General features: G+C 32.1%; 1 protein-coding gene across 5 annotated transcripts in view; it reads right to left on the reverse strand.

The window, feature by feature from the left end:
- VMP1 (vacuole membrane protein 1) overlaps nt 1-15,616 on the reverse strand; it is a 102,471-nt gene that overhangs the window by 63,107 nt on the left and 23,748 nt on the right. For all 5 annotated transcript variants that reach the window (XM_036222408.1, XM_016143403.2, XM_016143402.2 and 2 more), the window contains one exon: nt 2,691-2,858. In XM_036222408.1, the coding sequence (XP_036078301.1) occupies nt 2,691-2,858 (168 nt within the window). The remainder of the gene's footprint in view (nt 1-2,690; nt 2,859-15,616) is intronic.

A 15,616-nucleotide genomic window follows, 5' to 3' on the forward strand; every position in this document is an offset into this window, starting at 1 on the left:
AGTTGTACAACCATCATCACTATCTATTTCAAATTTTTTTCATCATTTAAATGGAAACTATCCAGTACATTAATTTCTCATTCCCCACACATCTGGTAACCTCTAATCTACTTTTTGTCTCTATAAATTTGACTCTTCTAGATAGTTCACACAAGTGGAATCATACAATAGTTGTCTAAGTCTGGCTTATTTCATTTAACATAATGCTTTCACAAGGTTTATCCATATATAAGAACTTCATTCCTTTTATGGCTGAATAATTTTACATGTATATACTGCATTTTGTTTACTCATTTATCTGTTTAGGGAGACTTGGGTTGTTTTAGCCTTTCTGATAATATAAATAATGCTGCTGAACAGTGAAGTACATATAACTGTATTTATACTTGAGTCCTAGTTTTCAGTTCTTTTGGATATTTATGTAGGTGTGGAATTAGAGGAGGGTCATAAGGTAATTCTATGTTTAAGTTTGTGAGAAACCACAAAACTCTTTTTCCACAGTAGCTAAATCACTTTACATTCCCACCAGCAATTTATAAGGGTTCCAATTTCTCCACATCTTCACCAACACTTATTTTCCTTTTTTTAAAAAATAATAGACATCCTAATGTGTATAAAGAGGTATTTCCTTGTGGTTTAGATTTGCATTTCCCCAATGACTAATGATGTTGAGAATCTTTCCATGTGCTTATTGGCCACTTGTATATCTTTTTTGGAGAAATGTCTATTCGAGTCCCTTGTCCAATTTTTAATTGGGTTGTTTGTGTTTTGTTATTGAGTTGTAGGTATTATTTTAACACTTTGATATCAAACCCTTATTAGACCTATGATTTATAAACACTTCCTCCCATTCTATGTGTTGTCTTTCGCTCTCTTGATAGTACCCTTTGATATACAAGAGGTTTTAATTTTAGTGAAGTTCAATTTATCTAATTTTTCCCTTTGTTGCCTATGCTTTTAGGTGTCATATTTAAGAAACTAATCCAAAATTCAACATCATGCAGATTGTCTTTATATTTTCTTCTAAGAGTTTCAGGGTTTTAGCTCTTAAGTTTATGTGTTTGATGCATTTTGAATTCATTTTTATATATGATGTAAGGGACTACTTTATTCTTTTGCATGTGGATATTCAGTTTTCCCAGCATTCTCTGTTGAAAGTACTGTCCTTAACAAATGTTGAGAACAATTGGAACCAATTTAAATATAACTTGATATGTGCTATATTTTGTGCATGACAAAAGACAGGTTCAAAGAAGGTAATATGAAGACCATTCAGCCAATCAGTCAGTATTTATTGACATTCTTGTACTATGTGCAAAGCCTAATGCTGACTGCTCTAAGGGTAATAAAGTTAAGGTACAGTCTGTATTTTTTAGGAGCTTAAAATTTATTTGGGGGAAGAAAACCAACCACTGAATCAGCCAAGTTGATGAATTTAAGCATGCACAGAGCCAGGCCAAATGAGCACTTCAGACAACATGCACTATGGGAGTTTGGAGGAGGCAGTTATCACTGCCAGCTTGGAAGTTTTTCTTTATTTGCATTAGTGTTAATTTGGCTATGTAAATCATTTTTGAAAAAAAACAAAAGAAAACTAGAAAACCAAAGTCTGTATACATAATCTCTTTCTAGCATGTTCCAAGTGTCTTCTGTTACTTTAATAAAAATTTTTCATCAAAAGACTAATGTGGTCAAATTTTAAAAACATATGCAATTAGTACAATTTGTTTCTAGTGTTTATAAAAGAGTAACAGGAAACATGACAATTTTTCCTGTCTCTCATACTCAACAAATTCAATGTATGACATTTCCCTTATAGTTCTTTTAAAACACAACATAATTGCTACCACTTAAATGTCTTTGAAAATTCACTTCTTCTGTGGGCATTGTATTCATTTTTAAAATTATTTTTAAGTGATCTGTTCCACATTTTTTTATTTTATAAGAAACTGTTAGGGAAAAAAGTTACGGGGAATATATAAATTAATAAAACCAAATGATGAATTAATAAATACTTCAAATGGTAATAGGAAGTCTTTAGCAAATAAGTTCTTCCTCAATGATAAGCACCTGAATAAATTTAAGCACAGAGCAAAAAAATAGAAATGCTTAAAATACATCTACCATTGAACATGCAGTACAAATACTTCCCCCAAATACTTAAGTGAATCATAAAAAGAATAATTGCTAAAATTGAAAGAAAGATCACAATATACAACCATATAGTCTGATACTTTCACTACAGTAAAGTTTGGTTTATTAAGAAATGTCTCATCTTACTTCAGTATTATAACAAGTCAGAAATGAAATGATTCTTCTAGGAATAAACACAGTATTTAAACCTGGAGAGAGAAATAACATTTACCAATATGGGACTGAGAGATAAATAACCACCTGCTATCTGTTTATCAAATATATAATTTTCCAAAGTAGTATAGTTGCATTATCTTTTCCTGCTGTTGTCTACTTGGCATCAATTGCTTCATAATACATATGTCTTCATTCTTTCCTTATGTCATTCATGAATAGGAGAAGCTCTAAAAGACTTCCTTTACTTGAAAATAGCTAGTCGATAACTTCATGAATTAATTATCTGCTGACTTGGAATATATTTAGATTCAATTTCAAAGAGGCAAAACAAAGTATCAAGATAGGCTAATTTTAGACAAATATGAAAACGGACATCTTACCCACATGCAGGCCTCAATCCTAACTTTTGAGATGATGCTCCATAAAGAAATGGATCCTTCAATGCCCTCTTCATCTGGACAAATAATCTGATCAGGATAGGGTGGTTCAGGGAAATTAACTGAATTGCATTCATAAGCAGCCAATGTAACTGAAGCTATGTGTGGACCCTATAAAACAAATATGAGAAAACTCTGATTAGATATAGCAATGAAAAAGGAATTATCAATACACATTATATTAACAGTACCTTAATCACTATATATTAATAGAAAAATAACATTAAAAGAACAAGAATCTAACTAAACATTTCAAAATACAATTAATAATTTAAAAAATTCCTTCCCAGAATTCTTCCTTGGCTGGCTTTAAAAACAAAATCAGATTTATTGATACTTTACATATAGTAAGAGTCACTTTTTTAGGCCAATATTACATGAATTTGACAAATATATTCAAGCTGATAATCATAACTAATCAAGGTATAAAACATTTCCATCACTACAAGAAGTTCCCTTGTGTCCTTTTGTAGTCAATCTCCTTCCTCCAACACTAGCCCCTAGAAACCAGAGGATTTCTGGCTTGATTGATTTTACTTATCAATATTTCTCATTTATAAGAATATTATTCCCGTTTGATAAAACCTTCCTGTGCCCCTATTCCTTTGGGCATAATTTGAGAACATCACTTTGTTCTTAGACACATCTTTTTCACTGAGGTCCTAATACAAAAATAAGCTGCAGAACCAGTATGAGTAAGTTTTTCTTTTAAAGGAATTTTTTCTATGGAAGCTTTTGTACTACTTTTTACCTTTATTTTGAAATATTACAAATTAATAATAATTATATAGATTACAATGAGTTAATATTTAGGTGTGTAATAAAAGGATTAAACTCAAGGGTTCCCAAGTGCAAATGTATGCCAGGTTGAGGTATGTGCATAGAAATCAACTAGGGAGTTTAATAAAAATATAAATTCCTGAGTCTCTTAAGAATAGATTTACTGAACAGGTAGGGGTAGGAACCTGTACGTTACAGATAAGCTTCTTTAGAGTTTCAAATAGGTAGGTTCTAATAGCCTAGGTTTTTGAATCATTGGGAGAATGTAAATTAAGGGTCAGAAAATAAGCAACCTCAGATAAGTCACTCAACCTTTCTGGGCCTCAGTTTACTCTTCTGCAAGGCAAGAGAATTTGATTCATTTTATGGTTTTATCCAGCTCCAATATTCAAAAACTCCAAGTATAATCAAATATGTCAATAAAATCTAATGCTAATTTCCAAAGTTCTCATGAGGTTTAAGATCTAAAAGTTGGGCATTATTAACATGTTGCTGCTCTAACACACTCGGTGTAAGTATTCACTTTAAAGCATACTGCAGGTAAAGTTTATAGCACAGCAGTAGTAAGCAAAACTTCTAGAGCCAGATGTTCTGGTTTAGGTTCTGGTCTCTGTCACTTAACCTTCTGAGTCTTGCTTTCCTCATCTATAAAATGGAAATAATAAAATACCTTCAGAATCTACATTATGGGGATATTGTGAGGTTTAAATTAGTCAACTCATATAAAGTGTTTCAGCTTAGAACAGTGCTGGGCATTATATTAAGTCCTCAAAAGTTACCAGCTATTAGCTGTTATGAAGAAAATTACTATATTTATGGGATAATATTATATATACACATACACACATACATATGTATATATACACATATATATGTAGGCATACATATACGCACATACAATAAGTGGTCACTGTGAAATCAGTGAAAGAATTTGTGGATTGAAGACAAAGCGCATAAGATGCAGTGATAAAAATAAGACAGTAAGAATACCTACTGCTACCAAGATAAAAAACAAAACAAAATTTTTGCATATTAATACAAAAAAAAGATATTCATAAATCTAAGCTGCCTTTCTCCCTAAATGCGATAGGTATTTTCATTCAACAAAATCTAAAAACTGAAGTTCTCTACTTAGCATTAAGTCAATTAATTATTAGGTTTCTTCTAAACCAAAAAAAAAAAAAAAAAAAAAAAAAAAACCTGTGTGAATTTTTAGTTGGTTCCTCTTTTTCTTAAGTTTTTATTCACAGAAATCCATAAATAGTAATATTTAATTGAAAAAGTAATTATAGTAAGCTTTTAAAAAGAATGCTTTTGAGTATTCAAGGGTTTTTTTTAAGTTATTAGCCATCTAAATCTACAATTGTTTCTTCAATACTATGTGTACAAAAGAGATTTCACAAATGAGGGAAAAGGGAGTATTTTGTAACATGCTATAAAACCCCAAAAACCTAAGTTTAAAGTTTAGTGAATTCAGAATAATCAGCAAAAAAATTTCACTGTATGCTTATAGCTCAGTATTAGATGCAATTAAAAAAAACTGTAAGCTCCATCTTTACTGTCTGAAAACACAAATGAGAAATGTAATACCAGTAAGTAAAATAGAATAAATTCACAGTATCATCACACAACTGCCTCCTATAGACTGCAGGAATAGTCTACCCCTCAACTCTAGAAATAAATTTAAGTAAACAAATTTGAACTGTCCTGGATGCTAAAATAATGAGATTTCTGGGATATATAAGAAGGAAAATACTCCATTTCTATTCCAGAAATAGAGATAAAATATGTACCTCAACAGATTAAACACGTTATCCAAGAAGACAGAAGACTTATTCATCGTTTTAATTTTAAGTGATTCTAAAAAGGGAAATTTTCAGCAATCTCATGGGATTTTTTTCCCTAAAGAAAGGACGGTTCATCCACACAACTAAACTGATATATACTTTCCATAACCACACTAATAAGTCATGATTACTCAGCCTTAGAGGCAGATGTGGTGGTTCCCAAACAAAATGAACACAAATAACTCAGCTTCTTGTTCTTTGTTCGTTCTCAGAAGTCCACTTAGCCTTTACTTTGACATGCTGGTTAAAACTATGTTACCTGACAGGAAACATTAACCTGTTACAGGTTAATGGCTCCTAAATATAACTGACCTGACTGAAATTAGTATTAGTTTACATAAAACAAAAAAACTAAAAAAAAAAAAAAAAAAAAAAATCATTTTAATAAAAGAATTTTAAATGTTACGTATATTCAAACTACCTTTTAAGTGTATTTTCTAAAACATACAAGTCCTACTACTGTGTATCGAATATAAAAGAATAACATTTCAACCATACTAAATGAAGAAACAAGGAATTAAGAAAAACGGCATAGTATAAGTAGAAAAGACTACCTAGAAAGAACAACCATAAAACATAAAAATAACACAATATCCTGAGCAGGAGGCTCCAACACTCATGGGATGATCCAGGTGTTGACATGTATGGGCTAGAGATCCTGGCCTGTGGCTGAGGGTTTTCCATTTGAGATCACGAAGTAAGTGGTACAGACTTTCACTCCTATAGCAAAAAAAACTAGAAAAATGAACAAAATTTCTGGAACAATTCTTTTCAGATATGGCACCACAGGCAGTATAGGACTTCTGACTGCTGAGAGAATAGACACAAATGAGGAAACCCTGCGATGACTCTGGCTTTTGGTGTGAGGACATGTTCCTTGTCTACAGCAAAATCCATGGTCCAAAGAGGAGGATCCCAAGTACAGCATTGTGATCTTGCTGAACTGAGAAGGAAATCTGAGTTCATGGAGGATGAGTAGTTGAAATTTGAGTGGCAGAATACTAGTGAAGAGGGAGCTATGTAGAGAAAGAACTCTAGAAATATGCATAAGGGCCCCCTTGAGACTTTGGCATACAAAGCTACACTGCATGCTAAGATGAGAGTCCACGAGGCCACGCAAAATACAACTAGTGGGAAAGGAGCTAACATGGAATTGTAAGTTAAACAAATCCTAGAGTTCATACAGTGCTGGGAAACACTTGAGCTTCAACCAGCTAGAATAAAGAGACTCAGCATTCAGGGAAGAACTCTGGAAAGAGCCTAGAGTAAAAGTTACTTGAGAAAGGCCATAACGAGATTTTTAAAAAGGCTTAAACAGATCAAGCTGATCCATAAGTAACTTAACTGCCCACCAAAAATGGACACTCTGTAAAGGAAGACAATAAAATCTGCACAATCAACTATTTAACACCACATATCCAGCATCCAATAAGAGATAATTAGATATGTGAAGCAGAAAAATATGACTCATAACTGGAAGAAATATTAGTCAAAAGAAACAGACCCAGAAATGTTGGAGATAATGCAATTAGCAGATAACTTAAAAATAGTTAATATAAACATGTTCAAAGATTTAACACAGCAGTTGGCAACTTTAGCCCACAGGCCAAAGTCAGCCCACCATCAGTTTTATAAAGTTTCAAAGAATACAGCTATGTACATTCATTTACATATTATCTCTGGCTAATTCTGTGCTATGATGTCAAAACTGAGTAGCTGTGACGGGGCTCTTTGGGCTACAAGGTTTAAAATATTTACTGCATGGTCATTTACAGAAAAAATTTGCTGATCCATGATTTAAAGAGAAATATAAATACAATGAGAAAGAAATGGAAAGTATTAAAAAACAAAATGAAACTTCTAGAGCTAAACATATAATATCTAAATAGAAAAATTCATTAGATTGTCAACAGATTATAGACACTGCAGAAAAAAATATTTGAGAATTTGAAGAGAGGACAATAGAAAGTATCCAAACTAAAGGACACAGTAAAGGCTATGAAAAAAAATGAATCTCAGAGGCCTGTGGAATAATACCAACCAGTCTAATATACATGCAGTTAGAGTCCCATAAAGAGAGGAAAAGGTGTTATGTGGGTGGGTGAGGGTAGGGTTGTATACAGAAAAATACTTGAAGAGCAGCCAATATTTTCAAGATTTGTTGAAAAACATCAATCCATCAACTTAGAGATCTAAGAAACCCAACAAACCTCAGTCAGGATCAACACAAAACATAATCAAACTTCTAAAACTCATAATGACATCTTAATCAAACTGCGATAACAGTAATAACAAGAAAATCTTAAGCAACCAGGAGGGATAAAAATAGCATACTATCTAAAGGGAAATACAGATGAGACTTCTTATCAGATATAATAACAAAACAAAACACAATGAAATAACTTCTCAAAAATGTTTAACGGAGAAAAAATCGGTCAATCTAGAATCTATGGAAAATATATTTCAAAAATAAAGATGAAATAAAAATATTTTCAAACAAAAGCCAAAGGAATTTGTTCCAGCACATCTGCACTACAATAAATATTACAGTAAATTCTCAGAAGAAAAGATTGATACCAGATGGAAACTTTAACATATACACAGGAGTAAAGAGCAATGAAAAAATAGAAGAGTTTTCCTTATTTTAAAATCTGTTTTAAAAATAACTGTTTAGAGCAAAAAAAAAAGACTGTAAAATATATGACAATAATAGCATAAAGTATGGGGGTAGAAATGGAGTGTATTATTGCAAGGTGGTTATATTACATAGACTAAAAAAATGCTCAATCCAAAAGAAGGTAGGAAAAGAAGACTAAAAACAAGTGAGAAAAATAGTTTTGAGGATTTACTTAAACCCAACCATATTGATAACTACATCACCTATAAATAGACCAAACATACAAATGAAAAGCAGAGTGTCAGACTGGGTTAAAAAGCAAAACCCTAGTACATACTGTATATGAGACATTTTAAACATTAAAACCAAAAAGTAAAAGAGATGAAAAAAGATAAACTATTTTAAAATAATCATAAAAAAGATGGAGTGGCTACATTAATATTAGATAAAAACAGACTTCAGGATAGGAAATTACTAGAGATGAATAAGCATATTTCATAATGATAAAAAGGCTAATTCTCAGGAAGCTAGTACAATCCTAAATGTGCTGGTACCCTAATAACACACTGTCAAAATACATAAAGCAAAAACTGACAAAACTGAAAGAAGAAATAAGCAAATCTACAAACACAGCTGGAAATTTTAATACCTTTCTCTTATTAGTTGATAGAACAAGTAAAGTGATAACCAGTATGGATATAGAAGACTTGAACAAAATAAAATGCTCCACCCGACAATATACATATTCTTTTTAAGTAACCATGGAACATTCACCAAGATAGACCTTATGCTGGGGTATGAAATGAGTCTCAATACATTTAAAAGAATGTGCCATGTGGCAAGGTAAACATCAGTACAAGGAGTACTTCTTAAGGAAAAATGGCAAATGAAGGTCCTCAAAGATTAATTTCTCCAGTTAAGGACAGTGTCCTTTTTCCTTTTTTTTTTTTTTTTTTTTTTTTGAAGGACAGTGTCCTTTAATCTTCATGGTGGTAATCCAAGGAAGCCAAACAGCTACATACAGCCCAGACTGCTGTACCTCAGGACACTATAAATTCCCTAGTTAGTGACCAGGTTACAAGTTACAGTCACTAATTGCACACATAGCCCCTAAGAGTTCCTAATTACTGACAATGATGTTCCCTTTAGTGATAAGGAGATTAAACTTTGGTGATGAAATGTTATATTATCATCACAGTGGCAAGTTTTGAGGTCCTTTATCGGGCAGCAGAGGGGGCGAGTAATTCAGTACGATCAATCTAAGTGAAGTCAACAAGATATTCAGTTATTTGTGACATATTAGACATCTGGTTTTGCTTCAGTTCAAAGTCTCATCTATGTAGTCTCATGAGCTGTATTACATTACATTTTCCAAAGTTTTGATAATGGAATAATTTTGCCTGTCCAGAATAAAAGATGTAGTGCTTGGCTGGGCAAGAATATGTCTGGGTGAGATCAAACCCATAGTTAGACCAGGGATAAGATTTCTAATAAGAGCAGAGAGGTATTTGTGGGGAAAGCATTTAAACTTTTTAGATAAATGTTAAGTTACATTTCTACTATTTATATTCTTTCATGAGCAGGGTAAGAGGAAGTTTTAGCGAATGAAAAAAATTAAGACAATTATGTGAGATCAATTTTTACTCTAGATTGAGGAATAGTAATATATACTACTAGTTCTAATTAAGAGAAATTTAGAATTAAAAAAAATTATATCCTAAAGAGATAAAAAATTACACGACACAAAAATATCCTAATTTGGTAATGAAGAGAAGTTCTAATTAGTGCTCTGATAATAATGTAGTGCCTATACAAGCCCTGAGAATAAAGTCCTGGGCCACAAACACAAATTTGGGCCTTTGTAAAGAAGGTGTGGGATATTCATAACTTAATCCCTGACAAAAATTTTATTAGTAAAATGACAAGCTAGTATGTGCATTGCTGCTTCATAAAAAAAAATGTTTTCTGGAGTTTGAACTTCACTGTTGTGTTTATTTTAGGACCCTTTGTTCCAGAGACATTTTTAAAAAAGTAAAAATCTAAAATGGTAATATTAGTTAATTATGAGCCTAATTTAGCTAAGTCTTTTTATCAACCAAGATTAAGAGTGTAGTATGTGCATATGTGAGTTTTTTGTAGGATAAACAGGCAGGCAAGCAAACAGACAGACATTCTTCCACCCTAGGTGGTTCCCTCAGAACTGATAAAACATTCCTAAAGACTGGAGTTGTTTGTGCAACATCTGTAATGTCAATTCATAGCCTAATCCATCATGCATACACAGAAGTCAAGTGAGATCCCAACGGCAAAATTACCAATTAGTTTTGTCTGGAAAGTTTAGGGCAAAGGTAATAAAATCAAGAATTCTGTGCTGATTCACTGGGAAAACATTTGTTTGCCATACTCCTTCACTAAAGGAACAAAAGCAGTCAGTGGTTAGTCTGGAATGTGATTCATTAGAAATATCTTGGTGATAAATAAATGAAAGATGACAAACAGTTGTCTGTATGACTTGCAAAACCTTTGTTTTCTTTAAGTCCAACTTTAGAAATACTTTTGCAAACAGAAATTCTACTCCTCAAATTCTTTTAATCATTGCTTTTCTTGTTATAGTCAGGAAACAACTTACCTAAGGTTATGGTGTACAGCAGATTCTAGAAGGCTAGGGCATAAAACTATTGATTCAAAATGGGCACTAAGAAGTTCAACTAGTGTTTATATTCTTTTTGTGAAAAATTCCCAAGTTTACAGACTAAGCCTTGGTCCTTCTTTATAAAATACAGTCCAGGATGTCAAAAAGCAGTCATCTGGGCATTAGTTAATGTGGGTTTTAATCTTCTGAAGCTGTTGGTATCTTATAAGATGTAATCAGACTTTTATCTCACATTTTTCATTTGACGAAAAGTCTAGTAATAATGATAATAATGCCTGCACAACCTAGGAAACAGGGTGAGAATATATGACTGTATAGTAAAAGTATTATAAGTATAAAATTGCTAACCAAAACAAAGAAATGTATAAAATCTATCATTCATGCTCCAAGTTATAAGGATCTTTGAAGTCATTTTTATTATATTGCATCAATCCATAAAAACATGTTTCACTTTTATTATCTAAACTTAAGCAATTCTTGATTTTAGTGTTCAAGAGAAATGGACCACATATTTACAGAGATTTTTAAAAATTTTTATAAATTGTTTAAAATATATACCCAACAGAATAGACTGCAGCCAAACGGAATCTTCTTAGCTTTTATTTAAGCACACATTAATAAATAGTGATTTAAGGGCAGGAAATTATCCAGTCTATGCATATCCCTTTTGTTTGGTGAAAACCCAGCCCTATGTCCTGGAGACCTTGGTTTCTTCTTTGATGTGGTGATGCTCATAAGAGTTAATACATGAGTCATTCCTTGGGGAAAGACAGGACAAAGAGCTGATCATGCACTCATCAAAAAAGGGCAAACAGACCTTTTCTAAGAAATGCCTGTTGGTTTTCCCGCAAGAGCCCTGAGTCATTGCATGCTTATAGCCAGAGTCATTATACCTATACACAACCTTACTTTTGGCAATTTCTTCCCTTTTGTGTCTTACAGAGGGATAGAGAGGCGAGCAATGAAGCAACAATTAGACGTCAAGCAGGAAAAGAAGTGAAGAGGTTGGCTAATGATTTGTTTAAAAAGAGTTATTCCACCTCACGCCATTAAACAATTCCTATAATATTTCTCCTTCTGAAACTACTGCACTATTTCATTTCAATCGATATCCATGAAGCTTTCCAAATAGTATTTACTTTAGGTAATAAATAGCCATGAGTCAAAAAGAATAATAAATGTCTAAGGAAAAAAAAAACTTTATAAATAGTCTATAAAGTACTATATATATACATTGTAAAGTACTGGTTCATTAAACGGTGCTATATACAAAGGTGTTCTATAAACATTGATGGCAATCATGATGCTACAGTGTTTAATTGTTCAATTTTTACCATATATTTTAGTAATGATATAGTCCTACATTTTAAAGCAGAAAACTGGCCTCTGACTCTAACACAGGGGCAAATATCTCATAACCAACTTCCTTTGTATTTATTTTATAACAAAGAGCCAAATATTTTTCTATTAATGGTAACATTAAACAAATGACTCATAAATATCATTCAGTAATGCCTTGATGCTATAGCTTCTAATAAAACCCGACCTATTCTACAACATAAATAGTTCTAAAACCTCTCTATACCCCAACTGCATCTAGACAGGATAACTCTAATGCTTTGAAATCCCTCCTATTTCATTCCCAAAGATGGGGAAATTAGTGGGTAAAACATATGCTAAAGACAAAAATTAACTGTAAAATATATTCAGCCTTCTACTTATAGTTCAATATCTGGGTGCCTTTTAAAATTATGAAATGATAGTTGGTAGTTTTTGTTTTCATTAGAGTTCTTTGTCTAGGAGCTGGGCTTATTTGAAAGGAATATAGAATTTGTTAAATTAAGCCTCTCTCCAGGAAACTACTCCACCTAGTGTCAGAAACAGTTAATATATCACATTTTTTGGAACTTGTAAATTACTGCCAAAGGACTCATTCTTTTTGTTATTGTATAAGTAGAACTTTATAAACCATTAATGGCAATATACAGTGTACAAGTGACTCTTTAATCTTCTGCTTGTCTTGTAATTTGATGAATAATAAAGTACATGCATATAAAGAGCATGCCTGAGATTCATTTCTCATTATGAAGTACCAAAGTTCCTGTTTTTGTTAACCTGGTTGTTTACAGAATTATGAATCATGTTTCACTAGTACTGGAAATAATTTTAAGGTGGCTACTAAAATAACCCCACCATTTTTCCCAATCATTTATAACGATCTAAACATAATCCATAAATTATTTCTCAAAATGATTGCAATGTTGTAAAAATCAATATTTAATAACTATGCACATCCATGGTTAAAACATAAAATTACAACTAAATTTTGCTGTCAATAGGCAGTTCATTTGGAAAAATTCTTCCACTTTTCTCTTCATGAAAATTGTGTGTGTGTGTGTGTGTGTGTGTGTGTGTGTGTTTTACTTGATGGTTTTCTAGACCATGCAAGTACTTGTACAAATATATTTCTTGTAAAACATCACAGTAAGTCTAATGTTATGACCCACAAAAGAGATAAACCTTTTGTGGCAAATGGATGAATCAAATGCACAATGTGTCACGTAAAAATCCCTACAAAGTCTTTAGATCACTAAGACTCCCAAGCTCGATGTGCTTCTTCTGGTACACTACTGTTGTCTCATGAATAGAAAAAGCAGCAAAGATTAGCAAACTACAGCCTGCAGATCGAATCCAGTCTGACACCTGTTTTTGTGAATAAAGGCTCACTGGAAAACAGTCACATTCATACTTTCACATTATAATGACAGATCTGAGGAGTTGCAAGAGAAACTATATGGCCTACAAAACTTAATATGTAATATCTAGTCCTTTACAGAAAAAGTGCTAGAGAGCTCAAGGATAGACCTTTATTAAGGTGGAGATTTTGACTCATCCAAACAGAGATCCATCAGAGGTTAACAGCAGTCATGTTCCCTTCATTAACTTAATTTCCATTAGTAAAAAAGCATTTCCAGATCACTTATGCTCCAAATTTTCTAAAAGGAAACCTACTACCATGCTTGCTAAGACTAAAATAAAATTTGTAAATTGACTTCTGGAAATTAATATTAAAGAGAAGAGTGCTTAGAAGACACAATCATAGAAAAATCTGTCAGCTACGGAGTTTTTGCATCCAATCTACTTATAAAAAACATGAGTAAAATAAATGAATGAACTCATAACCCGCAATACTTGCCAGGCAAAATTTGCTCATGATATAGACATCAAAGAACAAAAAAGATGCCTGCATAAGAAATAAAACTGAAGAAGAAAAAGCAGTTTAAAAATGCTATTTAATTTCTAATTTGTAGTTTAATAAGGATTTTTTTCCTTTTGTAAAAATATAACATGTTTTCCTTTACAGATATACTAGAGATCATAACACGTTGGTATACATTAATTAAAAAAAAAATCATGTTTTAAATTTTTCATTGTGCCTGTTGTTTACCTAAATTAAAGTAAATTTACAGGAAAGAGTATATCAAATGTTGTTTATAAAGCCAGAGTAGATGCAGTTTTATTTGCTGGGGATATTAAAAATAGAACGTACTGATGTTCGATATGAAACTACAACTGAATGCTAGAACACAGGGGTTAGGGGACCCAAACCCCTCGGAGTTGAAAACCCAAGTCTAACTTTCAACTTTGCAAAAACTTAACTACTAACAGCCTACTGTTGACCAGAAGCTTTACTGATAACATAAACAGTCAATTAACACACATTTTTATATGTATTATATACTATATTCTTACAATAAGGTAAGCTAGAGAAATGTTATTAAGGAAATCACAAGAGAAAATACACTTAGAGTATTTATTGAAAAAAATCTGTGTATAAGTGGACCTGCCCAGTTCAAACCCATGTTGTTCAATCTCATGCTATCATGCAAAACAACAAAGAGCTACACACATATTAGGTCATATTTTTATCAACAGTCACAAATAATACTCAGATGTTACTTTAAAATAAATATATATTTATTGAGCACCTAGTATGCACCAGATGCTGTTCTAGATACTTACAATATAGTGGTAAGAGAAGTAGAAAAAAAATCCTTGCCCTCAAAGAGCTTGTACATAGCAAATAGTTGGAATATTTTTTATATTTATTTGGACAATTAAAAGGAACATTTATTCCATTTACATTTGAATAATTATTAATCTATTTGAATTTTAATCTACCATCAAGTGCTTACCATTTATATTGCTTGTTCTATGTTCTTTTTGTCTCCTTTTCTGCCCTCTTTTGGCTTGGCTTTTTAAAATAAACTACTCAAGTTATACCTTCCTCTATTAGCTTGATAATTATACATTCTTGAGTGCTTACCCTAAAGATTATAACATAAATCCTTGTTTATTAAAGTCTTATATAAATTAATCTTACCTTTTCCAGGGCAAAGCAAAGACCTTAGAATAATTTCAATTACTCCACATCTGATTTATAGAGCATGTATTTAATTCTCTCTCTAGATTTTAAATTTCTCAAGACACTATTACTACTGTTTCAAATGTCAAATTTAATTTAAATTTACCCATATATTTACCCTGTCCTTACCCTTCATTCATTCCTGAATCTCTGGATTTCGACCTAGAATCACTTGGTTTCCATTCAAAGAATACTTTTTATATTTCCCTTAGAGCATCTTTGCTGGTGACGAAGTTTCCGCTTTTCTGAAAATATCTTTTTTATACTGTTCATGGGATGCCTTGATTATAGAATCCTCTATTGGTAGTTATTTTAATTTAACCCTTTAAAGATACCATTCCATTGTCAGTTCACTTCTCAATGTCAATGACAGCAAGAAGTCAGTCTTACTGGAGTTCCTTTGAAGACAGTATGTCTTTTTCTCCACCTCTCCTTTTTTGTTCTGGATATTTTTCTCTGGCCTATTTCACAGCATATTAGCTGTCTCTGCTGAAAGTCTATTAGTCGAGTTTTTTATTTCAGCTACTATGTTTTTTTAATTCTAGA

Source organism: Rousettus aegyptiacus, unplaced genomic scaffold, assembly GCF_014176215.1.
Source record: "Rousettus aegyptiacus isolate mRouAeg1 unplaced genomic scaffold, mRouAeg1.p scaffold_m13_p_6, whole genome shotgun sequence".
Taxonomy (NCBI): Eukaryota; Metazoa; Chordata; class Mammalia; order Chiroptera; family Pteropodidae; genus Rousettus; species Rousettus aegyptiacus.